At 41.9% G+C, this 27,540-nt stretch overlaps 1 protein-coding gene across 4 annotated transcripts in view; it reads left to right on the plus strand.

Moving 5' to 3' along the window:
• Positions 1–27,540, plus strand: part of LOC112867313 (La ribonucleoprotein 4B) — a 93,055-nt gene that overhangs the window by 2,143 nt on the left and 63,372 nt on the right. For 2 of the 4 annotated variants that reach the window (XM_086715070.1, XM_086715071.1), the window contains exons 2-3: positions 22,961–23,095; positions 23,721–23,780. In XM_086715070.1, coding sequence (XP_086571196.1) covers positions 23,015–23,095; positions 23,721–23,780 — 141 coding nt within the window. In that variant the 5' untranslated portion in view covers positions 22,961–23,014. Of the gene's footprint in view, positions 1–12,260; positions 12,848–22,960; positions 23,096–23,720; positions 23,781–27,540 lie in introns of those variants that run through there. The other 2 variants (XM_086715069.1, XM_086715068.1) reach the window with 2 other exon arrangements.

Consider the following 27,540-nt stretch of genomic DNA (forward strand, 5'->3'; position numbering starts at 1 on the left):
GGGAGATAGTGAATTTATTTAGGGTTCCCAGGGATTGTGCTTTAAAGGAAGTTGAGAGTTGGAGAATTTATTGAACTTAATATGATTTCCACAAATAAGCATAAGTTTTGACAAATACATAACCTCTGTGGACACATTTTAGTGACTTGTTTGTATGAAGCAGTCTTCATATATAAAACGTTAAGTCTAAAATATGAAAAGTGCAAGTTGGGAGCACCAGGTTGTTAACAGTAATACAATAAACAGTACCTTCAGGTAGTTTAACTCCTGTTAAGTAGATTTGCAGCAGTATTTACAAGTTTTTGTAGTGCTAGACCTGTGGTCCCATTTACCAAGTGCCAAGTGCCTGACAGACTCCTTCCACTCTTATTTCAAAGTGTGGTGCTGGATTCATACTTTCCATAGTGATAAGTGGGATCATAATTTTGGTCTTCTAATTTTAGTAACATGTGGTCTCTTTATGATGGTCCCTGGAGATTGTTAAAAGCAGTATGGATCTATGTTACTTTAAGTTGTGTTTGTTATTGCCCTCCCCTTAAAGGCACAAGTTTTAAATATGCTTGCATAACCTCATGGTTGTGCTCTTAGAATTCTCTCGTACTGGGGCCCCTGGGTGGCTCAGTCAGTTAATGGCCGACTTCAGCTCAGGTCATGATTTCGCAGTCCGTGAGTTCAAGCCCTGTGTCGGGCTCTGTGCTGACAGCTCAGAGCCTGGAGCCTGTTTCAGATTCTGTATCTCCCTCTCTCTGACCCTCCCCCGTTCATGCTCTGTCTCTCTCTGTCTCAAAAATAAATAAACATTAAAAAAAATAAAAATAAATAAAAAAAAAGAATTCTCTCGTACTTAAGTATTTTTTTCAGTTTGGCAAATGCCAGAAAATCTCCGTGTGTTCTTGTAATTCTTCCTAAAAGGCCATTGACTGAACCTTTTTCTTATGGACAGAAGAAAACAAACACTGAAGTAGTTTTTATGGAAAATACATAGTTAAAAACTTGCTGGGCTTTGTTGCTTTTGCTCTTTTGTAAAACTTTATTCCTTTAAAGAGTTCTCTTTTTTTGTCAGAGCTAATTTTAGAGTACACAATAAATGAGGCACTGCCTTCTGAGAGAGAAAACTCACCAGATCTGATTGTAGTTTAGTTCAGCTCAGACTGTTTGCTAATTGTTGTACTTGCTAATACCTTTGGAGCTACTCTACTTCTCCTGGAGTTACCTTGACTAGAAAATGAATTTCTTTATTAGAATATGGAATTGTAAAGTGAAAAACCATTAGGTTCTCTTATTAGAAGGAAGATAATTCCAATGTGGAAATTTTTTTTGTTTTTGTTTTTGTTTTTTGCTAACGATCTAACACTTTGTTTTTCCTGTATGTAAATAAATGTCTTTAACCTTAGGAACAGGTAAGAAAAGTATTAACTCCGCTCATGTCTCCTTCCCTTCTTACCTTCCTCCACCCCCAAAGGCCCTTTTGTCCCTTTAATGCTTTCATAAACTGACTTTTCACCATTTTCCTAGTAAGCTGCCTTCACTTAGTTAATAAGGGCTGCAGGTGAGTGATGCCACCACTTTTGCATCTCCTGTCGCAGTTTGATTTTGTCTTTAGTATCCGTCCTACTTCCCTGGTAGTGAGACCTGGGTCACAGAGTGAATTGTATAACGTGAAGGACGTTTCATAATTTGACTCAAATTTAAAAGCATGCTACTTGATTTTTAGGGAGACTTTGATAATCCTTAAGATGAGACTTAGTCTTCACTGAAAATGTTCTTTATGAAGTCTAATATGCAAATTTTTTGGCTTAAAAACTTATAAATTAGGATGGTATTTGTGTGACAGAAATAACATGTCTCTTTTTTACAGCACACCGTTTTAGTCACACTATGGCTAGAGGCTGCTTTAAAAGCATATCCTGTTTGTTGGGCCCTTTTTAAAAACTCCTCTGTGACTGTCCCCTGCCTAAATAAGAAACGCCCAGGGGCCTGGCTCCAGGGGCCTTGGCATTTCTGCATCCTCCTTGCTGGCCAGGCCACCTTTGCTTGGCCTGAACTGACCACTGCCTCTACCTCAGGACCGTGAAGTTGGAGATGGTGCTGCCTCTGCTCCCCATAGTTTCTTTGCTTGAAATTGAATGTCTTTTTTTAAATTTATTTTTTCTTAACTTTGCTCTTTAATCCATCCTTATAAGGGTATTTCAGGAGTCCTTCAAGAATCTTTGCCTTAATTTCTAAAGTCGTGCTTAGTGCCTCTCTGTTTCTGTATCACCTTAGGCACAGCCCCTAATTAAGTAGAGCTCCTTGTGGGTGAGATGCTTTTTTGGTAACCTCTTTGCCAAGCTCAGGTCCAGGCCCCCCATACAGATCTTTCTCAACTTAGGATGGGCTTATGTCCTGGTAGACCTCTTGTAAGTTGAAAATGTTGTTAAATCAAAAATGTATTTAATACACCTAACCTTGAACCTCACAGCTTAGCCTTATTTACTGTAAACATGTTCAGAACATGGGCAAAATGCTCTAACACAAAGCCTGTTTGATTATGAAGTGGTGACTGTCTCTTGTGTCATTCATCGAATACTGAAAGTGATGAACAGAATGGCGGTGTGGGTACAGTTGTTACTCTCACGATCATGGGGCTGTCTGGGAGCCTGCTGGCTGGGAACAAGGTGGAAATTCAAAATTTGAGGTACAGCTTCTACTGAATGTGTATCACTTCTGCACCATTGTGAAGTTGAAAACTTGTATGTTGAAACATAAATTGGGGGCCCTCTGTAGATGTTTAGTAAACTTTAACTGGATGGAAAAAGGCGTGTCTGAAGACACCTCTCACTTGGTTGTAGGGAAATGACTTGCGGATAGTAGTTGCATGCCTGTATAACAGACACGAGAATCTTCACTTGAAACGAATGCAGTGGAAAGTGCGTGGTTATATTTACAAAATGTTAGTGGTTTGATAGCTCTATCTAGTGCCTGCCGTGTTTTAGATGGACTCATTTAATTACGTGACCTAGATTGTACTCTTTCTCAGTCTTTAGAAATGTGCCCCCTAGGGGCGCCTGGGTGGCGCAGTCGGTTAAGCGTCCGACTTCAGCCAGGTCGCGATCTCGCGGTCCGTGAGTTCGAGCCCCGCGTCGGGCTCTGGGCTGATGGCTCAGAGCCTGGAGCCTGTTTCTGATTCTGTGTCTCCCTCTCTCTCTGCCCCTCCCCCGTTCATGCTCTGTCTCTCTCTGTCCCCAAAAAATAAATAAACGTTAAAAAAAAAAAAAATTAAAAAAAAAAAAAAAAAAGAAATGTGCCCCCTTTTTAATAACAAATGTTTCTTCTTTATTTGGCTTTAAAATGAAAACAAATTATATTAGCCCAAACAAAGCAATTTACAATAGTGAAAATGTATTTTTAAACTTAAGTGGATTTTTCCATTTTTCATTCCCTGTGGAGAGTCATTGCTGCAGGGTCAGGTAGGGATGTAAGACCAGGGCTCATGCCTTCTTTGAGGAGGTGTTTTGATCGGTGGGACGTGCGCGGTACAAAGACAAATGATACCAGAGCTTTAGAGCTTTTCTCTAGGGCTTGTGGTCTAGAAGGATCTAGAAGGGAAAGTGTTGTTTTATTTAGAGGAAAGCATGCAGGCATTTGGGTTCTTGAAGCTTCCATCCACAAAACTTGTTGATGGCTCTCAGCACACACTCCCTCGAGTAGTCTAGCTGTTACTGTTATATTACTACAGCAGGTCCTATGGCCGGCCCCCTGATCTCCGTTCCCTTATTTCTCTTTGTAGCTCTTATTATACTGTAATGTTCCAAGTAATTTCCATGTATTTTTTTTTTAATGTTTGTTTATTTTTGAGAGAGATAAGAGGGCGAGCAGGGGAAAGGCAGAGAGAGACAGACACAGGGACAGACAGGATCCTGAGCAGGCTCCACGCTGTCAGCACAGAGCCAGATGCAGGGCTCAAACTCATGAACCGTGAGATCATGATGTGAGCTGAAACCAGGAGTCGGACTGAGCCGACATTAACCAACTGAGCCACCTAGGCGCCCCTGTAACTTCCATATTTTATGTATGGTGCTTGAAAGTTAACTTTCTGAGGTTGAGGGTTTCTGTTTTCTTCAGTGACATGCACCTAGACCTTTGAACAGTACAGAGTATTCACTGAATAATTTATGAATAAATCTTAGGGTTATAATGGTGAGCAGAAGGGATGGATTGCTCTCCTTTCTGGAGCTTACTGTCCACTGAGGGACGTAGATAACCAATGAGCACGTATGAGAGCCATACATTGTGTTGGCCTTGTAGGCCTTGAGGGGCCAGGAGGCTCCCTTAGGAAGAGTGCAGTAGGGCGGGGGGGGGGGGGGGTAGCTGGCCATGGAAACAAGATGGGTGCACAGCAATACTGAGCACAGCGTTTGGAGGAATGATTTGAATGAGGCTGAGTAAAGAAGGGGTCAGACGAGGTAGCAGCTGGATCACATGGGCTCTGAGAGATCTCCTCATAGGTGAGAATTTTGCTCTGTGTCCTAAGAACAATAGAAAGCAGTTGGAGGGTTTTCAGCAGGAGAATCCCGTGACTATTGCCTTTTTAAGCAATCTTATTCCGATTTACGGAGAGTGGCATGGGGAGAAAGGAAAGGGCACACACAGATGGGTATTACTTGGCCCTGAGGTGGAGGGCCCTCGTGTTTATGTTGTGTTTATCACAGTGCAAAGGTCAAGCCCCGGCCTAAATGAAGAATAGCTCGTTTAGGAACTTTTTCATTTATATTAAACATAATGTTTAAAACAGTATTTTAAAAATTTGACTTAAGTTTGCTTGTGTTTATCAGTTGTAAAGTATATTTGTTATTTCAGCTTTTATTAAGACAGAATAATTAAGAGATTCCTTTTTTAGAAACTTCTGAAGAATGAGAACATTCTGTTTTCAGATTTCGAAAAGTTTTGTTTTATTGTCAAAGTTCAAAATACAAGGATAAAAACATAGTGACTGGTTTGATACAGATTTACAAGTTGCCTGAGTTTACAAGTTGATTATATCTCTCTGAACATGTTAAAAAACCCCTTTTCAAATATTTTATTCTGAAAATATCGTGTCCTTTAAAACCAGTTCTTTAAAGATTACTTTCTGAACGTTTTTCTTTGTTAATTATGTTATTTCTCTGTATTTCATTGTTAAGTTTTACCATCTGTGTAATTTCTGCCTTACCATATTATAACGTATGTATCCTCAGAGAGCTTGTAGTACTGTATAGCTGCCAGGCTCTTTCCAACTCTGCAGAGTCACAGAATCACAGAATAGCAGGAACATTTATTTACTTACTTACTTACTTATTTATTTATTTATTTATTATTTTGAAAGAGAGACCGCACAAGTGGGGGAGGGGAGAGAGAGGAGCAGAGAGAGCGTGAGTGAGAGAAGGAGGGAGAATCCTAACAGGCTCTGCGCTGTCAGCACAGAGCCTGACGCAGGGCTCGAGCCCACGAATCCTGACCTAAGCTTACACTGAGAGTCAGATGCTTAACTGACTAAGCCACCCAGGCGCCCCAGCAGGAATTTTTAAAAGTAGACTTGAGGGACTTTGGACTTCTGCTCCAGTCGCGATCGGTTCATGAGTTCAAGCCCCACATTGGGCTCCCTGCTGTTGTCAGCACGTAATCCCGCTTTGGATCCTCTGTCCCCCTACCTCTCTCTGCCCCTACCCTGAGCACGCCCTCCGTCCCCCCCCCCCCAAATAAATAAACATTAAAAAAAAAAAAAGTAGACTCAAAATGCCTGTGGCAAGTTACCTTTTAAAAATCTAGACATGTAGAACGTAAACCATTTTCTCTTGTGTTTTAAGGAGGTAAAAACATTCAAATGATAGTATGCTAGTTGTCTTTTGGTGCAGAAGTTTATTGTAATAACTTTTTTGGATGAAACTTTCCCTGGGATTGGAAGTTTTCATGTTCCTTTTTGATTAATATCTGAATCTTCAGTGATTCTTGTTTTCAGAATATAAAGCTGTTTCCGGTGTCTCTTCAGCAGGTCACTTGAGTACAGACCATCGTACAGAATGAGTAACTGATGAGTCAGCGGTATTTTCTTCTTGACATATTACACAGTAGGGGCGGGGGGCAGTCCGTGAGGACCAAAGGTCGAAATGAGTACAGTGGTTCACAGCAGTCTGTTTGTGCTTGCAGCTCTTCACACTTTTTTGTGTATGTTGATGTGTTTTCATTTCTTTTGCTGAAATGATTACCTTTCAGGCCACCTCTGTGGGAGAGTTAACCCTAAGGGTGAATGGACCAGGAGGAGAAAATAGAATCGCCACAAAAACTGCAGATTTTAAGTCTTTTGTGACCCCGTGAACTTCCACTTACGAGTGAAGTGTGTCCCTGCACACAGTGCCTTGAGGTCATAAATGACCGTAAGTTTTAGTAGTTTCAGTCAAGACCAGGGACATTCTTGGCACTTTTCCTTTGAAGTTCAGGATACTGAGAGCGTGCTTGTCACTGTGGAGGTTTTTGATCTGTCAGCTCACTAAGTTTTGGGAAAATGCAAGATGACAGTTCAAGAGAAAAAGCTGCAGGTCAGGTATTGTCCCAGGATCATTAATGGCCCCTAATTGTATTACTAGGTGATTTTGTGAGCAGGGGTGGATCACTAACTTCCAGTTTACAATTTGGTGTGTCGGGGCAGTTAGGGAAGTGTATTGAAAATTTGTAAACCATACATTTACCAAGTGTTTAATAATATAGTACATCTGATCAGCCTAAATTCCGTTGCATGGAGAATTTTGTTTTCAGCACCGTTGTTCACTGTGGAGGTGGATGATGGGGAGGGAAGCCTCTGACAGTGTTCGCATGGTGTCTGCGTGTGAGCGGTGTAACACTTGGAAATAGGACGTTCCCCGAGACTCTTCTGTTATTAACTGAAATTTGATAAGTAGTTTCTGATAAGCAGGTGTAGTCCTCGGGTTTTGGAGCTCCAAAGACTCAGCCTGAAGCCCACGGGAGTGCAAAGTGAGTGGGAGTGCAAAGTGAGTGTGCAGGGCAGCCGGTCAGCAGGTGGCAGAGGGTGTGGTGCCTTTGCTGTCCTCCCTGAGCTCAGTCCTGCCTTGCGCTCCAGTTACAGAACTCCCGGAAGGTGGTCTCGAGGTACTCCCTTGATGGGGGGGTTTCACAAAAGAACTAAAGTTGGTGGGAGTGTTCGTTAACCTTTCGAATGCTACAGAACTTTAAGTTGGCGTTTTACGGGGTTTTTTTCTAAAGCAGAATCTTACAGCAGCTATTAAACTCTATTTTTTGAAACAAAAAAAGCATTCATTTCAAGAAAATTAAGGGTATTGTTCATCATTTTAGATAATTTAAACAACTTAGGAAGGCACTGACAGATCTTCCAATTTGTATCATATATTCAGACTGCAGTTAACGTGTTGTCTTTGAGAAATTCATATAAATTCAGTGGTTTCCTTCCTGAACTGGCAGACAGTTGTAAACCTTGCTATCCAGGCTGCTGGTGCCGGGCTCCATATTCAGGCTTTGAAATTGTCACCACCTCTGTTCATCCTCATCACCTTTTTGTAAAGAGGGCTCAGACTTGAGAGGGGGTGACTTAGGTGAGCACTGCCACCTCTCTTGGCCTTTAGTTTACCATGCTCAACAACTGTTATTGCTTGCTTCCTGCTGTGTGCATAATGACTTCAGATTGGAACCGCCTGCAGCGTTCCTACAGGATGTGAGAAATGAATGCACACTGCCACAGTTCCTCACCCTCAGCAACACGCATTTGGCTTGGGACTCGGAGTATCTAAAATCCTTGTTGTTTCTTTTTTTTTTTTTTTAATTTGTTTTTCAGAACACCTGTTTCACTGTTTGGAAAACTGAGGCCTGGAGACAGTTTGTTTTATATCACACGATGAAGAGCAGAAAATGGGGCCAATCTAGTTTCTTGCTTCCAAGTCCATTGCAAACAGGACCCAACTCTTGGAAATGTTAGGTGTCCTATGTACGCATTAGGTCCAAGTAACCTGATACATTTGCAGCCTATGCCACACAGCATAGTTAAGCTTCAGAAGTGCTGGTTTGAAACAGAAAGTTTTAAGAGTGCTCTGTACAGTGAGTATTACTAGGGTGAGGGGTACCTCATACCCCAAGACTGAGAGAAGTTCATTTATTTCACTGGACAGTAATTCAGAATTACTGGAGCTGATGCTGACTGATAGTTCGCTTGGAACTTTTACGGTGTTATGGTTACGGTGTTCATGTGTTGAATTATAATCCTAACTGGCCTTGGAGTCGTGATCCAGTTATTTATAAAATGGAGATCGTATTGTGCTAGGATACATATCCTTTGGAATATCAAACTGAAAGATTATCTAGAGTAGTAGATATTTTTGAAATCACAACTGTAGAACTTAAATTCTCTTTTAAGTGTGGTATCCCTTTTGCAGGGAACACTTTGTGTTAGGTGTTATTCACTGTATTTTAATATCACTGTATTTTAATATCATCTGATTAGCATTGTCATGTTGGGAAATGTGAAAGCGTGTTCAGTTGCCATACCTGGCATTTGAGCCCTGGTCTTAGACTCTGGCTGCTCCTTTGTGAGTCAGCGTGGCGCCCCTGGCTCCCCGGGTCCGGCCTCTGGCTCCCTAGTGATTAGTAATGACTGCGTTGGTTTAATCACACGCTGTGATGCACCTGCCCTAAACATGCTCACAGTAGGTAAGATGGGAGTGTCCAGCGTCACTACCTGGTCAGTGGGGACTCGGGGCTCTGGGCGGGCCTCGAGCCTCTGCTCTTGACTCCTCCTCAGATGCCCAACCTGTTGTTCATCGGTGGACTGGAGGTGGTGGGGTGGTGGGGAGCGGGGGGGTTCCTTAAACTTCTGTGTCTGTGTTTAACATTTCTGGTATGTGTCTGTTTTTGCAGTGAAAGGACTTGGCTTACAGATTTTCAAAAAGATCTTTGACCTCCACATTCAATACAAAAAAATTTTAGCATATGTTTGCCACTTAGGAACTTCTTCCTAAGAATAAAATAACTTGTTATTTTAATAATTAAATGTAATTTTTTATTGTCAGCATCACTTTGTATTTGGCTCTTCTGGATGTTTAGATTGCACGTATACACATATGCACACATACATCCAGAATCTGGAGAGCATCTGAGATGAAATGAAACCGAACCCACGATAATTTTGCCCCGACCTAAAAATACTACCATTTCCCACATTAACACATCATTTGTAGTCTGCAGCAACAGAGGCTTTTACTTGGAATCATTGTTTTAAAGACCAAAAATTTCTTCCTGCGTGTTTATTGCATGAAAGGCACAGTGTGATTAAAACACGTATTTCCTGAGGTTTTACTCTGATAGGTACTGTGTCAGGAATATAGTGGCCGAGAAGATAGACACGTTCCTGCCCTCCCAGCACGGGAGAGACAGCGTGCTCTTGACACGCTGTGCTGCTGGGCATAATGGGTTTGCAACCTAGGCAGTGGGAAGACGGAGAATGCCAAGCGCAGGCCTTCGGGGTGTGAACTGCAGGGTAGTAGATAGTTTCCTGTTTCAGGAAGGTCATTCTGTGAGGAATTGGTGGGGTTGGAGATGCGTAAGAAGTCAGGTAGTGATTTGGTTCCGAGATGGTGGTTATCGGTAATAGAGATGGGAAGATACAGGCTAATTTGAGAAGAAGAGGTTGAAAATGCATTGGTAGGTTTCTGGTTTGGGCAGCTGGGTAGATGATATGCTGTGTTTCGTTGAGATGGAGGGGTTGTCAGATTTGCTTTATTTGTCTTCAGGAGAAGGGTGGTGGGAATGGATTTTTGTAGACGATGGATTTTGGGGAGCCGATCACTTGCACTGACCTTCAGCCTGCAGTACTCACAGAGGTGGAAGAACACCCCCGGGCGTGGGGTGCGGGAGGAGCCCCTGGAGTCATTTGTGGGCCTTGCGGGGCTGGCGTGGGCTGCCCACTTCCTCTCCCCAGCAGCTGGGTGGTGTGCTTTCAGGAGCCAGCTCGGGGTGTTCCCACGCGGGCTTAGGGCACTCGGCTCCTTCCTGCGGTTGTAGGACGTAACCAGTATGGGCTGGTACAGTAGTGTGGAAACACAGGCGCACGACTTTGAAAACTTTGGAGTGTCTCAATAAAAACAAACCACAAGGAAAACTGTTAGGTACATGGGTAAGACACTATAAAAATTGGAGAATATTCTAGAAGGACTGTGCTTTTCACACTTTGTAACTAAGTTGTACTTTAAAGAAACAAAGGGAAAGTCTTGGTGATGCGTTATGGATGTGGTTTAGGTGAGAGAGAAAGAAAAGGGTCTGGTGGACTGAATCAGTCTAAGGAGAAAGCCCAAGCCCTGGAGCATACACGAGTTAAAGTGGTGAAGGGTTCACGTGTTGGTGTTTAGAATCGCCTGCTTGAATTCACGGCTACTTCCGGTCACACAGGGCCAGAGCTTGTGTCGCGCTTAGTGCAGAGGAAGAGCATCCGTGGGGGTAAGAAGGGAGGGGGAAAAAAGGCTGAGAGTGGCAAGTATGATCCAGCTGCCTGGAGGCTGAGGAGGGAGAGTGCCCAGCACAGGCAGACCTCAGCAGCAAGCAGGTGATGGGCCATCTTCGCAGAGCTTGGAGAGCTTAGAGAGCTTCGCAAAGCTTGGACAGGCCCCCGGCCCCCTGTCTTTATCCTTCCCTGTCCCTGCTTCTCTGACCTTTCAGCTCTTCCTCCCTTGCGCGCGCTCTGTCTTTGGAGACCACCTAGGCCAGGCGTGTTTGAACAGTGCTGGAGGAAGAAGGGAGGATGCAGGAAGAGAGGAGGATGTAGGGTCCCGAGCACAGATAAAGGACCAGCGCTCCCTTAGTTAGTATGTTTCTTTTCCAGATCTTCTTTTGGGTGGAAACTGCTGACAAAAAGTCAGTTGTTTTCGTGAAGATTTTTTAAGTTGTGTTATGTTCAGTCTGTATTTGGGGTCCCTTGCTTTGACTTGTGAGGTCCGAATTCCTTTTTAAGTTTTTTTTTTTTCAGTTTATTGATTGATTGATTGATTGATTTAGCATATGCAAACAGGGGTGGGGCAGAGAGAGAGGGAGATCCAGAATCCCAAGCAGGCTCCGTGATGTCATCTCAGAGCCTGATGCAGGGCCGGATCCTGCTAACTGTGAGATCATGACCTGAGCTGGAATCAAGAGATGACCCTTAACCGACTGAGCCACTGAGGCACCCCTGATTTTCAAGAGCTGGTGTAGGATTATAATTGTTGCAGGATATTTCACTCTGTGTCACCAAAGTGCTAAGAAATCTAGATCTGTTAGGAATACTAAATTCGAGAAAGGAGGGATGCACATTAATATAGGTCTTGAAATAAGGTGTATTTTATCACCACTTATAAAGCTGTTAAATGGCTTTTAATTTTTAAGGAAGCTGGCCTGCCTATTCACATAACAAGATTTTAGAGAATGTCTATAGGGCTGTAGTGAGGACTTGGGGAAGGTAAGTTGCCATCTTTATCACTACCATCTGTTGGATCAAACAGCTCTTTACTGATTTCGAGTCCTACAGACCCTTTGGAATGTTTTCATGATGTGCTGAATTTCATTCTTCGTTTGTAGAAACACTACAGATTCAGGATGTTCTTGCTTTGTTTTTATTTATTGGTTAGCTGATTGACACAGATCAGAAGTACCTTTTCCCAAGACGAAGCTTTTCTTTTAATTTAATGCCCTTGAAAGCTACGTGTCTGTTACAGAATGAAGATATTCTGTCTGTGTCGGGTGTACAGGTTTTTGTTGTGTTGGTTGTTTTGTTTTTAATGTTTATTTTTTTTAACGTTTATTTATTTATTTTGAGATAGCACGCGTGCACAAGTGAGCAGAGGACAAATAGGGAGAGAGAGAATCCCAAGCAGGCTCTGTGCTAACATCCGGGATCTATCTCACAAACTGTGAAATCATGACGTGAGCTGAAATCAAGAGTCCAAAGCTTAACCAGCTGAGCCACCCAGGTGCCTCAGTTGTTTTTTTTTTTTTTTAACTAATTAAATTTATTTATTTATTACTTAATCGCTTTATATATATAAATAGTTCTGGACTTCGGACAATTTTATCACCTCTAGTTCTGATTCTTTGGCGCCCTCCTAGGAATAATAAGCATACTGCAGTCTGAGCAGCACAGGATTAAGTAAGCTCTGAGCCGCTTTCCAGCTCTGAATTCTGTTATTTGCTGAAATGCTGAGTTCTAAGGTTGCTCACCAACCCCCCCCATCTCACTTAACTAGCATCTGCTGTCGGTTGAAAAGCTGTAGTTATGGGACTATATATTGGAAAGTAATAAAATGTGATCAGCAGTCTTTAAAGAAATGAAAGATTGATAAGGTTGAGGTGAAATAGAGACTTTTTCCTTTGAAAAGATTTGAAGCAATGTACTATCCAGAGTTCGTTTATGAAGAGGACTTCTGGGTCTCTTGAAAGACTTTTATGATACTGAGTCTGACTTTTCTTTGGTGCAGGTATACGCTGGTACTGCATTTGATCGTCGGCGCTTTTTATGTTCAGCTGTAAATGAGAGAAAGTGAAGATTTTTATGGAGAGTGTGGGTAATCCCAAGAAAAGGATCCTATGTTCAAAATGAAGTTAACAAAACTGTGTCCTAAAGAAAGGGAGAACCACATATATGCCGTTTCCTAGGGTAAAAATAAATTCTGAAAGATATTGAATGAAGCAGTTCTGCTGTTTGTCCATAAGGTGATCATAGAATGAACTGCCAGCAGTAAGCTGTTTTTTCCTCCTCTGGACTCCAGATACGTTTTGCTACCAGGAGGTTCATGTGTGGCTAAGAAAAGAGATGGCGTTCGGAGAGGTGCACCCCACCCAGCAGGTGGGTGCACCCCACCCAGCAGGTGGGCATACCGATCCAAGGAGTGAGGGGCCCGAACGAGTCAGGAAGAGGGTGGACTGGCCGCCTGGCCAGCTACTGCGGCAGCCCTGGCTGGCCGCGGCTTGTGGTTTGCAACGTGGGAAACAGCTCCTACCTGAGAAAATGTTGATAACAGACAAGCGGAGGTCAGAATACATTCTAAACAGGCTGCACTCAGAACAACTTGCTTTTCAACTCTGGAATGGAGTATCTTTGTGAAAAATATTTCTTATATTTCGCTCCTTCCATTTTAGGTTACATGAAATAGGTTGCATCCTGTCTTGTGGAGGCAGCGGCTTTGGTGTGGAGGTTTCTGGTAGCGTTTAGGCAGGCGTGTGGATTAGTTGAGCTTGCGCCCTGGAAGGATATGCCCCATGTGGTGGGCACCCTTCCCATCTCATCTCAGATGGGGCGGGGGGGGGGGGGGGGGGGCGAGTTTCAGATGGGGGCGGGGCATGTAACTGCCTGAGGAGATGTTCCTCCACCGGAAGAGGAGTGACTCCTGGTCCGAGGAAGAGGTCACACTTTGAGGGCAGCCGGGCCCTGCCTCTAAGGGTATGACTGCCTGCCTGGGCTTTGCACCCTCCTTTGTAAAATGACCGTTCCAGTCACTAGCAGAGTGAGAAGGTGCGATCTTTAAATCTTCATATTGTTTCACTTGTTTCAAATAGTATTTAGGCTTCCTTATCACCAAGTGTTGGACTGCTTGGAGTTTGCAGAGATTTAATGTTTTAACCAGAGGGTTAATGAGATGACCTAAACTCTCTCTTTGTTTTGTATTGTATTTTAATGAAAATTTTAGCTAAAACGATCTTTTCAAATAATTGCCCTCTCCAGGGCGAGATAACATTCCATGAACCAATTTTAAGTCTTAAAGCTGGAAGGGACCTTTTTCATTGTGTGTGTGGAATTACTAAATAAGTTCTAAGTTAAAAGCAGTTAGTGGGAAAAAATTTAAATGTAACTTTTGGGGTATACTTCTTATGTAGATGCTTTTCCGATCCTGTCTGGGTAAGAAATAAGTGTGCCTTGTGTCTGATTTTCTGCCCCTTGAGTAGAATCAGATGGAAGTGTAAAAAAATGAGTCACCTTCCCCATTGCTGTCTCTCTCAGTAGAAGCGCAGGTGTGCACGTGCAAAAGGAAATTTAAAAAATTGATCTTGAAGCTTACTGGCAGCATCTGTTTAGGACTGTTTCCCTACTGGGTGCCAGTTTAAATGTGTAATTAAGCAACTACTCTACTAAAGCTAGATTCCTTTCTTTCATTTGTCCGTGTCTTTGAGTGCCACAGTTACTGTGGGAAAACTATCTTGTAGATACTGAATCTGGAAAAAACAAAGAGTAACTGCTCTCCTGGAAGCAGGGTTCTGCTGTTCTATAAATGTTCCCACCTTCAAGCCTAAGGTTCAGTCGAGTATATGATCTCTGGAGATCTATGCTGTGGTAGGTACGTAGACTAATGTGCTCTGAGCTGCTCACAAATTATTCTTCCCTGAGACAGGAACATATAGTTTAAATATTACGTACAGAGCGATGCTGACAGCTGTGAGATAAACACAGTAATGCAGCCTGCAGCACAAGCCGAGTGAATGAGGAACTGTAATTCCTATCATGGTATTTCATTTTCTTACACCTCTATTTAGAGGTGTGCATACTGAGTCCCTAAAAGAAAGTTACTATTATTAACAAATGTCCTTCCAAATCCCAAAACACTGTGATGGTGCTTTAATGATTTGATTTAGCTTTTTGACCATTTCTGTTTTTTCCACTGAGTTTATTTAGTTTCAGAGGTCTGATAGGTAAACTGTCTTTCAACATGGTATGTCTAGACATTGAAAGTAACAAATTCTGGCTTTTCTAATTGATTCTCAAAGGGATCATATAGTACTTAATTAGGGCAGTCTCTAAGGTTGTCAACAGCCCATTTTCCATATTTGGATAAAACTGTGTTTACTTATCCAGTTGAATATTCAGTCACTGTTTTTTGAAAAATAATCCAAACAGTTACGCGGGAGTTCTCAGAACACATGTCTGTGTCGTAGCATCTTGTACTGTCCCTGGACTGCTTGCTGTCAGCCACAGACCAGAGGAGTTAGAAGAAAACTTAGCAAACTTGACTCCTCTCTCATTTTGTGGATGCAAATATAGAAATAGAGTGTTGACACAACACTGCAGCCAAACCATCTGTACTTGAGTGTTACTGACAATAGGAAGCTCTTGGAGGTAAATTGTAAGCCCTTGGGGGTAAAATTGGAACGTATCACTGGTGGGATATATATGAAAAATGTGGATTCCTAAAAGAGACTCAGGATGGTAGGAGAGAACCACAGGTGTGGTGAATGCTGTAAAGAACATAAGGCTGTGGGCACATGAAGAAGGAATGAGAGAGGAAAGAGAAGGAGGCCTTCAATGAGGGAGGAGGATCCCAGGCGAGGAGAAGAGAAATGGTGCAAAGAAAGACAGGGAAGTATTGAATGGCTGGGTGAATATGGAGAATGGAGAGTGGTTTGTAGAACTGGAGACTTCCTTATTTCAGAACAATGTTTTTAGATTGAAAAAAGCTGTCTCCCCTGTGGCCCCCATATAGGAGAATCTCCTCTCCTCTGAAATGTGTACATTTCAAGGCCAACTCATAAAGCAAAACAAAACAAAACAAAAAACCAAAACTATATGCTTGAAAATTCCCCAGTAAGATGCAACATATCATCTCTCAACACGGCCAGTTTTGTTTTGTTTTGTTTTGTTTTTCTTGGCGTGCATCACTGGTTTTATTGTATAAAAAGATGAAGTTAAATTTGGCTTATATTTGGGCACCATGTTGATTTATTAAAAAATGCTTATTTTAAATATTAAAATCATTATGTGTGCACTGGGCAATATGAAGGTCACCATAGAAGGGGGGGAGAAGGAATGAAGACCAATGAAGGAAGCTGCAGGTACTTTGAGGTCCTGTCACAGTGGGGGCGCCCATTGGCATGGATTGACAGGGCGAGCTGTCTGCACCGCAGAATTTCCGTACGGGCATGTAGATTTGAATAGCAGAAATTATGTGTGTGTGTATGGACTAGCTCACTGGACTCAACTAGCTTGGTGACCTTGACTGAGTCATGTCTGAGCGCATTTTCCCAGGCTGCTAAGTGGGCATGAGAGCTAAGAAAATTGAGGTTGATTGAGTGACTTTGTGAAGCATTTAGACTAACCGTTGCATGACACAGATCCAAATACTAATTCATTCCCTTTTTGGATTTCTGATCCACAGACAAATCATCTATGTTTACACACTACCCTTTTGTAACCAAGAAAAAAAAAAATGTTCATGTTGTTCTGGAGTCAGGAAGTCTCCAGGTCTCTATCTTTATTTTGATTGTTGTAGAAATTATCAAATTCTCAAACTATGATTGTGTCATTGTTATTTGCAAATCCACTGAGGTATGCCAAGCACATGTATGAAAATAAAGTTCTTAACCTCTTCCAGTTTATTCCTTGGGTTATTTCCACTTTTTGGCTATTCCGCTATTTGAATATTCACGTACAAGTTTTGGGGGTGATAAATGCTTTCAGTTCTCTTGGGGATATACCTAGGTGTGGGAATGCTGGCTTATGTGATGTCCTTGTGTTCAACATCCAAATGTTTGCCAAAGTGGCTGTGCCATTTTACATTCCCGCCAGCATTGTATTAAGATTCCAGTTCTCCACATCCTTGCCAACACTTGTTACTTGTCTTTTTGATTATAGCCATTCCAATGAGTTTGAAGTGGTATTTTGTATTTTGATTTGCATTTCCTAATGACTAATGATGTCGAGCATCTTTTCATGTACTTATCGGCCATTTGTATGTCTTTGGGAAAATGTCAATTCATACTCTGCCCATTTTTTACTTATTTGTCTCTTATAATTGAGTTTTAGGAACACATTCTTCTCTTTCTTTTTCTGTGTATATACACATATCCCTTATGAGATATAATTTGCAAATATTTTCAGCTATTCTGTGGGCTGTCTTTTCAATTTGGTAGTGGTGTGCTTTGAAGCACAAAAGTTTTTAATTTTGATGAAGACCAATTTATTTTTAATTCTTTTGCTTGTGCTTTGGTGTCCTATGTAAGCAGGCATTGCCTGATCCAGGCTTAAGATGATTTACTCCTGTGGTTTCTTCCGAGTTTTATAATTCTAGCTCTTACATTTAGTTTAGTTGAGTGTAGTTTTGTTTTTTATTTTAGAGAGTACGTGAGCAGGGAAGGGGCAAAGAGAGAGAGACTCTTTTTTTTTTCTTTTTTTATTTTTTGAGACAAAAAAAGGGCAGAGGAGGGGCAGAGAAAGTGGGGAGGATAGAGGATCCAAAGCAGGCTCTGTGCTGAAAGCAGAAAGCCCAATGTGGGTCTCAAACTCATGAACCACGAGATCATGACCTGAGCCGAAGTTGGACACTTAACTGATTGAGCCACCTGGGCACCCCATAGAGCGAGAGCGCGGCTCTGAAGCAGGCTCCATATTCAGCACGGGGCCCGACAGAGGACTCGATCCCATGACTCTGCGATCATGACCTCAGCCAAAATCAAGAGTGAGATACTCATCCAACTAAGCCCCCTGGGTGCACCTAGGTTTTGTTTTTGTTTTAATTTTAAGGAATATCTATGCGTAATGTGGGGCTCAAGCTCATAACCCTGAGATCAACAGTCGCGTGCTCCTCCAACTGAGCCAGCCAGGTGCCCCATATTTAGGTGTTTGATTCATTTGGAATTAGTTTTTATAGAGAGAGTGAGATAAGGGCCCCACTCCATTCTTTTGCGTGTGAATATCCAGTTGTCCCAGCACCACGTGTTGAAAAGGATTTTCTTTCCCCCATTGAATGGTCTTGGCACCCTTGTGAAAATTCACTGGCCATAAATGTGAGAGTTTATTTCTGGACTCTTTAAGTTCTTTTGTTCTGTATGTCTCTCCTTATGTCAATACCACACTGTCTTAACTGCTGTAGTTTTGTGGTAAGTTTTGAAATCAGGAAGTGTGAGTCTTCCAGCTTGTTCTTTTCAAGATGATTTGGCTACTCTGGGTCCCTTGTATTTCCATAGGAATTTTAGGATCATCTCATCAATTTTTGCAAAAAAGGCAAGTGGGATTTTGATAGAGATTGCATGGATTCTGTAGATGTGCGGTGTTGCCATCCTAGGAATACCATGGCTTCCGGTCCGTGAACACAGGCTGTCTCCTGTCCATGGAAGCCAGGCATCTGTACATAGCGCTCCTTTTGCCTTATATCAGTGGTTCTCAAACATTTTGGTCTTGGGACCTTTTTACACTTCTAAATATTATTGAAGACCTTGAAGAACTTTTGTTTACGGGGCTTATCTGTATATTTGCATTAAAAATTACGACTCAGATTTAAAAAGTTTTTCTTTAACAATAATAGCAAAGCCATTACATGTAAAATAAATATCATTGCTTATGAAAAGGTAGCAATCTTTTCCAAAACAAAAAAATAATTTAATGAGGAGAATGGCATTGTTTTGTATTTTTATAAATCTCTTCAGTGTCTAATTTAATAGAATCTCAGGTTGCTTCTTCTGTGTTTCTGCATTTGATCTGTTAGTGATCTGTTATTTTGGTTGAAGGATGAGAAGGAAATCTGACCTCACACGGATGAATAGCTGGAACAGTGAGGAGTGTGTTAACAGTCCCTTCACATAACCTTGACTCTTCTCCTTTGTAACCACACCAGAACTCCATGGCAGTTTGCGAGCAGACAAAGGCAAACAGCCTTTGTGGTTGTTGTGACAATTGGTATGATCTGAGGGCCCCTGGGAAGGTCTCTGGGACCCCTGACAGGCACAGGCCACCCTCTGAGACCCCCTGTCTTAGAGAACAAGACTGAGTTGTGAATTTTCACAAAAAAATGGTGTGACAACTGATTGGCATTTTTATTAATCTGTATTGACAACCCACTGGGAAGGGTCCTGGTTGCTTTTCCTGCCAATCAGTACTTCTGTTGTTGGAAAGGTACCGCACGGGGGGCTCTGAACTGTTCGATGCTTGCTTGGTAAACACAGCACCAGCAAGCTGGATGAGTTTCATTAAGCATGTGTGGTTATAAAACAATAAGGTATTTGGAAAATTGAGACTACAGAAATGAAACAACGTAAGACACTATCCTGGTGTTTTAACTCTTGGTCATACATTGTTAGTCATCTAGTGTATTACTTTTAAATATTCACAAAGTCAGCTGTGTGAATTTTTAAAATATACTTGTAATTATACTGTCCACAGTCTCATATCCTGCTTATTTAACCTAAGGTAATCTCTGAATCTTTTAAATAGTTGAAATATATTGTGTTAGTTTCTGCTTTTCGGTATTTTTCTTTATTTTTTTATTTTTATTTTTTTTTGCTAAAGCTAAACATTGTTCATGAGATAGTTTACATATTTTTGTATTAGTGCAGATTTTAAACAACAGTAAGTGTGTGTGAAGTTTCAGATGGATATTGGTAACTATGTCCTAATTAGATTTTTCTTTTTACTTTTCATTACAGAATACTTTAACCACGGAAGTAGAGAGGGCAGGCGGTATAGCAGTCCTTAGTGCACCCGTCATCCAGTTCTAGCGTTAGTCACTTGCTGCATTCTTGCATTTTTGTTTTGTGTTGTCTCTTAAATTTACCAAAACAGTTTTTAGCATATTTTAAAGCAAATTCCGGATATATAATTGTACCCATAGTCTTTTAGTTTGTATATCTCACAGATAAGACTTTTCCACAGCCACACCACCTGGATTGCACTCAACAAAATTAATAATCATTCTATAATATCCTTTATTACCTAGGCAACATTCAATTTTTCCTGTCAAAAATGTCATTCTAGAGTTAATTTATTTCAGTCTCGTTACAGTTCTCACATAAGGTTATTTTGGTTAAAGCTTTTGTATTGTGTAGCAATAAAAATCTCTTCCATTTTTTCATGTCTTAGATTTCGTGCAGAAATGAAGTCATCTGTCTTCTAGAATGCCCCACGTTTCAGATTTAGCTAATGGCTTTGTGTTGGTGTTATTTAACGTGTATTGCCCCAGAATTTCCTTTAAATTGGGAGTCAGATCTAGAGGTTTGATTAACTAAAGGTTCTTTTTTTGGCAAGAATACTTCATAAACGGTGCTCTTTGCTCACACCAAGAAGAGTGTAACAGCTGGTTGTTACACTTTCAGTCATGAGATTGAAAAGTGGCTTCAGTGTCCATCCGATCTAGCCATTATAAAGTTTTCTGTCAGCTCTCTGCCCGATTTCAGCAGACGTCGATGGTAATTGCCTTCGTTATTTCATTAGATGTTGCATTATTGTGATTTTCTACTTCAGTCGTCCCTGCTTATTAGTGGTGCTTCCTGCGTAGAGAGCAGCTCGCTCCGCTCAGCTCTTCGGTTATGCCGCTGCCGTCCTCCAAGGAAGGCGGGCTGACGGTTGTTTGCCTTTAGGAATCTTCAGAAGAATGAGTTGGAATCCTGACAGTCTCCGCAGGTGACCAGCGTGGTGGTATTTTGAACTGTCGTGGATCCTAACGTGTTTGTTACTCGTTCATTCTTTTTGCTCCGCACGTTGTCCGTGTGTGGCCGTGAGAGCCCTTCACACTTGGAAAGTGAAGAGGAAAGATGAGGAGAGGCTGAGGAGTTGTCACAGTGTGGAGGAGACGGGAAGTCACACCTAAATGCGATGTGGGGTCCTGGATGGGACCCCGGAGCCCTTAACAAATGTTTAATTATGAAACAGACATTTCTGGTATATGGGAAAAAGATTCTTTAGAAATAGATCTGAGAGGACCGTACCGTCCCAAGTGTTTAATAAGATTGATAAAATTTCCAGGTGTAGCCTTGACAGATGAAATGTAAAATGTCCGGCTAGCATAGAGACCACGAGATAGGAGGAAGGGCCCTTTGGTGTCGTCTTTCTACTTTTCCACGGCGACGGGTGAAATCGAACCAAGGAAATCACTCCTTTTGTTTGGCTCTGGAAGGCCGTTGTGAAGGCTGCCTCTGGACACTGTCACCACTTCAGACCGCTAGGTCTGGGGCCAGCACAGGCTTTGCTTTGGTGGCACCTTCCCCCACCCTATCCCCAGCCTTCTAGTCCAGCCCCGAGACCTGCATTCTGGCCATTTCTGGAGGCAGTCGTTGAGGCCTCAGGACGGCTGTGGTCTCACAATGGGTGCCTGGGAGGCTTGTTCTCTGCTGGAGCTGTCATCAGTGCTGCCCTGCCAAACCGTCTTCTGGATTGAAACATTTGACCAAGTCTGGTTGTAATGCTGTGTGCCTTCTGTGCTGCCCACACAGGAACCCCTGTTTCCGGGTGTAGGGCCTGAGGAAAGCCGTGTGTGCTGGCTGGGTCGGTAATGAAGAGGTGGACTGGTGTGGCATCAGGATCACTGGTTCGTGGCTGGGGCGCCTGGGACAGATTGGGCCTGCCGTGCTGTCGACCCAGGACACTGCCACGACTTCCCTTCTTTCTTTTTGTGGTGGAGCGTTGCCAGCACGCATGGGCACACTGGACCGGGAGGCACATATTTCTGACTGGAAAGAAAATGGAGGTAGTAGATGTAATAAAGGATTCTTTGTAATTGAATTCCCCCCCCCCCCCCCCGCCATTTATCTATCTTACCTTGTTTTTAACCAAACATTTTTTCTTTAAGAATCTTAGAAATCCAGCAGTTAATATGGTAAAGCATCTACAGTACTTTCTGTGACTTGTCAGTCTGGTTACCGTTCTGTGTCTTTATTTTTTGGATTTGATGTTTCGTGAGAGTCGATGTAGTTTCTATTACAGTTTCACAAGTATTACAAACTATTACACTTCAGCGTTTGTCATTCATCCTGTATTTTGGAAAATACTGACCTTTCTGAAATGGATTTGTCCCAAGCATTTCTTCTTCTCTTTGAGTAGTTGGTACTGCCAAACCTGCCTAATAGCACGGAAGTGATTTTGTGCTTCTGATGATAGAGTTGACCAGTGCATGAGATCGCCTTTGATCATCAGATTGTTTCATTATAACAAGCGTTTTGGGAAGTTCATAAGCTGGTTATTGAGAGAAGGGAGCGCCATCGCCATCATGGAAACCAAAAACCTGCATGGTCACCTCGTGAGACCGATAGCTAGCTTTTAAGTCTCTGTATCTGACATGTGGATGCTGTGTTTTCAGAAGTGCCTGAGAGATACGGGGATTAAATCCAGTCCTTGGGGTGCTGTGAGGCGGTGGAGGTCAGGCCTGGCTGTCTGGGAACCCTGGTTCTCAGACTGATCTGATGAAATCATGGGTATTGTGGTCCCGCCTCATGGACCAGAGTTACTGTGTACGTTGTTCGGGAACATCAAAGGAGATACGTTGTTTGAAGTTCAGGGTCTAGCTGTTGAGCTGAGCCAGAAAGGCTGCTAGCTTCACAACTCTGGTCCTGCTGTCTGGAGGTGCTTTTCCGTTGGTGTGGGATTCCTTTTCAACTACTTACTGTTCAGTTCTTGATAACTGTTGTCCTGGAAGAAAATGAAATTGATGGTGCTAGTCAAAAATGATACGTACAGGGGCGCCTGGGTGGCGCAGTCGGTTAAGCGTCCGACTTCAGCCAGGTCACGATCTCACGGTCCGTGAGTTCGAGCCCCGCATTGGGCTCTGGGCTGATGGCTCAGAGCCTGGAGCCTGTTTCCGATTCTGTGTCTCCCTCTCTCTCTGCCCCTCCCCCGTTCATGCTCTGTCTCTCTCTGTCCCGAAAATAAATAAACGTTGAAAAAAAAAAATGATACGTACATACAAATTTGGGATTCATCATATCACAAATGGGAGTTCTGTTAGTTTTGTAATTTTCCGTTTTTAAAAAAATGGTTTTGTGGGCGTCAGTGGGTTTGTATGTGTTAGCACATGATTTCTAGTCTTGGTATATTCTTGGCTTAGTACAAAGGTGTAAATCGCCGGCAGATTTCTTTGAACTGCTGAGGCTCCAGAGGGATAAGCACATGAAAACTTGAGGGTTTGCAGACTTCCTAGTCACTTAATTGTAAGAACCCCTGGTGTTCCGTACTTCCAGTTACTGATGTGCTGTCTTTGTCGTTCCACAGCATCCTTCGCTGGCCACTCAGCTTCTCCCAGTGCGGCCACCAAGTAAACAGCTCATGACTTCTGATCAGGACACTAAGGTCGTGGCTGAACCGCAGGGCCAGCGAGTCCAGGAAGGGAAAGACAGCGCTCATCTGGTGAGTGCGGGTCGAGGCCAGAATTGGCCTGATGCCTTCCTCTCCTCTTCTTCTGATAACAGATGCTCCTTTGGATTTCAGAAGTAAATCAAAGTAGTAACTCTGGCATATCTTATAAGCTAAATATAGGAGTTATATTCTGAATCAGTTTATGGGTAGCTTAGTAGAGGAAGCTGTAAGTACTTAGGTGATAGAGAAAACAAAGAGCTTTAGACACTTAGAGCTTTTGGATTTTAAATTCCTAAGAAAAATGCAGTGATTTATAAATACTTTAATAACATTGTACGTGTTGTACTGGTATGTATGTAAAGAATTAATTTAAAGAATGTATTTAAAGAATTAATTATAAATTTTTTATTTTGATTGCTTTCATGTCAAGCAAAAAACAGATTTTTCTTAGTTTTCCCCACTGAAGTTATAAGGAATTTTAATTACGGTGGTCAGGCAGAATTTTAAGATATCTTAAGTTTCAAGGCTCCTACCTCTTTCTGAATATCTCACTGAATTTCTTTGTCATGTAAAAATGTGTTTTCCTCAGTGGGTTTTGTTTTTGCTAAATCATTGTGGTTTGAAAATGCTGCTTTATATCGTAATGATGGTGTGTTTGCTGTTTTCAATTTTACAGATGAATGGTCCCATATCTCAAACCACTTCTCAGACCAGCTCCATCCCAGCTTTGAGTCAGGTAATTCAGTTCTGAGATCAGTCACTGTGGAGGCCCACAGATACTGCCTCACAACAAATATTTACTGTAACAGAATTAGAAAACGTTGATGTTTCCCAAGAAAGGGGGATGAAGTGGGGGAGAGACCCACATGGGTTGGAATTGTTCAGTACCGTACATCCTCATCTGGCTTGTGTGTGTGTGTGTGCTGTGTGTATAGTTCTAGACGCAGTGTGCCCTGTGTTCATTGAGTGTCAGAGACTCATCACATTGTTTTTAGTGTTCACTGATAATCTGCTGAATGTATATGATTAGCTCTACATTTTGAAACCTGTGTTTTTTAAAGTACACAAGTTACAGTAAGCTTTTACTAAGAAAATTGGTTTCACATTTTAGTTGTGGTTAATGAAAGAATAAGGAAATGGAGATCCATTGGTTTTTAAATCTTGCTTTAACCTCCTGTGCCTGTGTCAGGTGTGTTTGGAGCCATGCTACACTTAGCTTGGCAGTCTTCCAAGTGATCTTATAAACCAGGCACAATTTAAAAAAGAAAAGGAAAACTTTTAAAGTAATGTTATAAACTTTATAGTAAACTTCATTTATTTCCCCAAACTGTAAGCAGTTCATGTAGAAATTGAAGGAGACTGGATTGCTGATCTACTTTTAATAAGGTAGAATTTTTAAAAATGAAAGGTACCCTCCAAAATATTATTTCATTGTTATGAAATACAGAGTTTTTTCGTATATTGTATTGATGTTTTAAATGAATTCTATGATGTTTTAAGTAATTTAAATTCTAAATTTAAGACCTTTAGTTGTCTAAGGGAAATTATACAGAAATCATTTAAAAAAATTTTTTTTAGAACTAATCTCCCTCCTTCCCATGGTTGATTTACAGTCCAACATAATATTCAGATAGATACCTTTTTAAAACGTATTGCAGGGCTAAAAATTAGATTTTGGCTTCTGAGGTTTTTTTGCCTGTTTTTTCACTTGGTTGGTAAGTATTGAGACAAGACCTATCTAGAAGAGAATGGAAACACTTGAGCCAGAACTCAGCATTTCATTTCTGTGCAGAAATAATTTGCAACTAGTACTGCCTCACTTATGTTCTTTGTCATTTTTAAGAGTTAACGCCTTATAAAGACATGTGGCAAGTTCTTGGTCCAGCCCTGATTAGTATTCAGGACCCCTGGTGTCCCTTGGGCAGATCCCATCTCTGATCTGAGGCTTTGTAAAGTGGGTATGTTGTTTACCAGTGTTAACAGGGTGTTGCACACTTAGGTTTTCACAGTGTTGCAGGATTTTTTACCACAATACCTGGGATTCATTGTCTTGCCACTTTGAAGAATGAAGAGGTGGACGCAAAATGAGCAACAGGCCCAAGTTTATTAGAGTAGAAGATCAGAAAGGAAGAATAGCAGGAAAGCTCTCTTTACGGAGAGGGGGCTTTTCCAAATGCCCGTGACTCTAGGCAAGGGTCCTCGTTTTAGAAGGTTCTGGTCTCCCTTCCCTTCCCCCTTGTTCCTTCTCAGGTCCCATCCTTATTGGCTGGGCAGCTCTAGGTGCTGGGTTGTCCCTTCCGATGGTCTCGATGCAGTTGAGTGAGGAGTCAGACGGGTCATGCTTCCCCTATATAACATAAGTTTTATGACCCATTTTTTTGAGTTAGGCATTTTGATTGTCAAATTCCTGAGGGGACCCTGAGGTGGTGGTGGTGGTGTCTGTTACACTCTGAAGAGGGACCTTTTGCCTGACAGGGTTGGCCCTAGTCAGACACTGCCAGCATTGTTCCAAGAAAGGTGTGTCCCCATCCAGGGACCTCAGGTCCTCATCTTTCCCTCTCTGCCTACTTATCCTATCTTTTTCGTGTCATAACAGAATCCTTAAATACTGGAGCCGGAAGGTGCTGTAAGGGACATCTGGGCTTACAGCATGTGTGTCCTTTAATAAAGCTTTATTTATAACAAGCTTGAGCGTCTTTACAGAAAATCAAAGAGTGCACACATTTTTATGTAGCTGTAATCAGCATACATCAATTTCACCCATTTTCCCACAGGGCATGATTTCATCTGTGTGTCTCCTTGTACCCGGTGTTGTATATTTTCTTTACATTACGGTGCCATTCTTCCTTTAGCCATTTGGTTTCTGCGGCATTTGTACGGTTACTTCTTTCCCGTTACTCTAGATGGCATTGCTCTGAAAGCTTTCTGGCTGCCATTCTTCATGGTGCACCTGAGTGTGTGCATGCGGTGGCGGGTTTAGTGGCTGCAGATGTTGATGCTCAGTAGTCTGCAGTCATTTCGATTGCTGAGTGAGCATGTGTCACAGTCTCTGGAAGGTTCAGTCTTTCCCCTGAGTTGGTGTGAGTAGGAGAATTGCCGTAGTGATGCCCAAATAAATGTCTGAACAATTCAGGAGCAGCTTTGCGTTTAGCCGGTGGTAATACTAATCGTATTTATTATACAGCTCCTTCCTCCTCCTCCCCCCCAAAATAAAACCTTACTGAGAAGTAACTATTTACTATAGCCCTAGCTAATCAGCGAGCATCAGAAATTGATCTTTGACAAAAGGAAGCTGAGACCCAAAGAGGCTTAAGTCATTTCCTCAAGATTTTTCAACTGCAGTGTGGCAGAACCATGATTTGAACCCAGGCAACTGGCTTCAGAGTCCAAATCCAAAGATACTTCCTCTTTGGCATCTGTTACCTCATTGAAAAAGAGAAACAAATGGAAAATAATACCCCAGACAAAATCCATCTCTTTGCCATGTGGCACAATTTGCATTGTTTCTGAGTGGATGAAATTACTTGGAATAAAAATGAAGGATTTTAGGTGGGGAATAGTGTGATTTACCTTTTAGGAAGATTATTTTGGCCTCATTACATTTTTATATATTATGGGTTGCAGTGAGTCAAGCATGGAAGCAAAGAAAGCAAATAAACTAGTAAGGAATGAAAGCTTATAAGTGATGGTGGTGGGTCAGACTAGGAACGAGTGGATTTCAAATTTATTTTGGAAGTGGGTTCAAGTTATGATTGGATGTAGAGGTTGGGGTGAGGAAAAGATAAACCAGGGGTCGTTGAGCAACTTGATGGATGGCATTTTCATTTTTTTTGAGATGGAAAAAACTGGAGACGTAAAGGTTTGTGGAGAGCAAATCCTCTTGTTAGAAATTAAAGCAAGCAGTGAAGTGGGCAGGTGGGGCCAGGTGGACCTCAGCAGAGAGGTTAGAGCCTGAGATGTAATTTGAAGTAGACAAATAGATGTTTTATTTTATAAGTTTATTATATAGAAAAGACTGTTAAAACTATTGTAAATATGGGGAGGCTCAGGTGGCTCAGTTGGTTGAGTGTCCAACTCTTGATTTCAGCTCAGGTCATGATCTCATGGTTTATGAGATCGAGCCCCAAGTTGGACTGTGCACTGAGCATGGAGTCCGCTTCATGGGGATTCTCTCTCCCCCTCTCATGATCCTCCCCTATTCTCAAAAATAAATGAATAAACTTAAAAAGTAGTGTAAATATGGATTAAGGGTATATAGTTGAAAAGTAACCAAATTATTGTTTGTAATAGAGTCAAATCCAGTCCTCCCTCCCCCCCCCCCATAATTTTTGCCTATCCTGATGGTTTTTATGTCCTACAAGGGCATTCTTGGCTATAACTTTTCTCTTCATTGATTCGTCCTTTTCTAATCATCTGTATTACTTACGTATTTGACTATATTTTAAGAAGTTATTCTTCATGTTATTAAAAAAATTTTTTGGGGCGCCTGGGTGGCG

Source organism: Puma concolor, chromosome B4, assembly GCF_028749965.1.
Source record: "Puma concolor isolate L17-30 chromosome B4, mPumCon1.1.hap2, whole genome shotgun sequence".
Classification (NCBI taxonomy): Eukaryota; Metazoa; Chordata; class Mammalia; order Carnivora; family Felidae; genus Puma; species Puma concolor.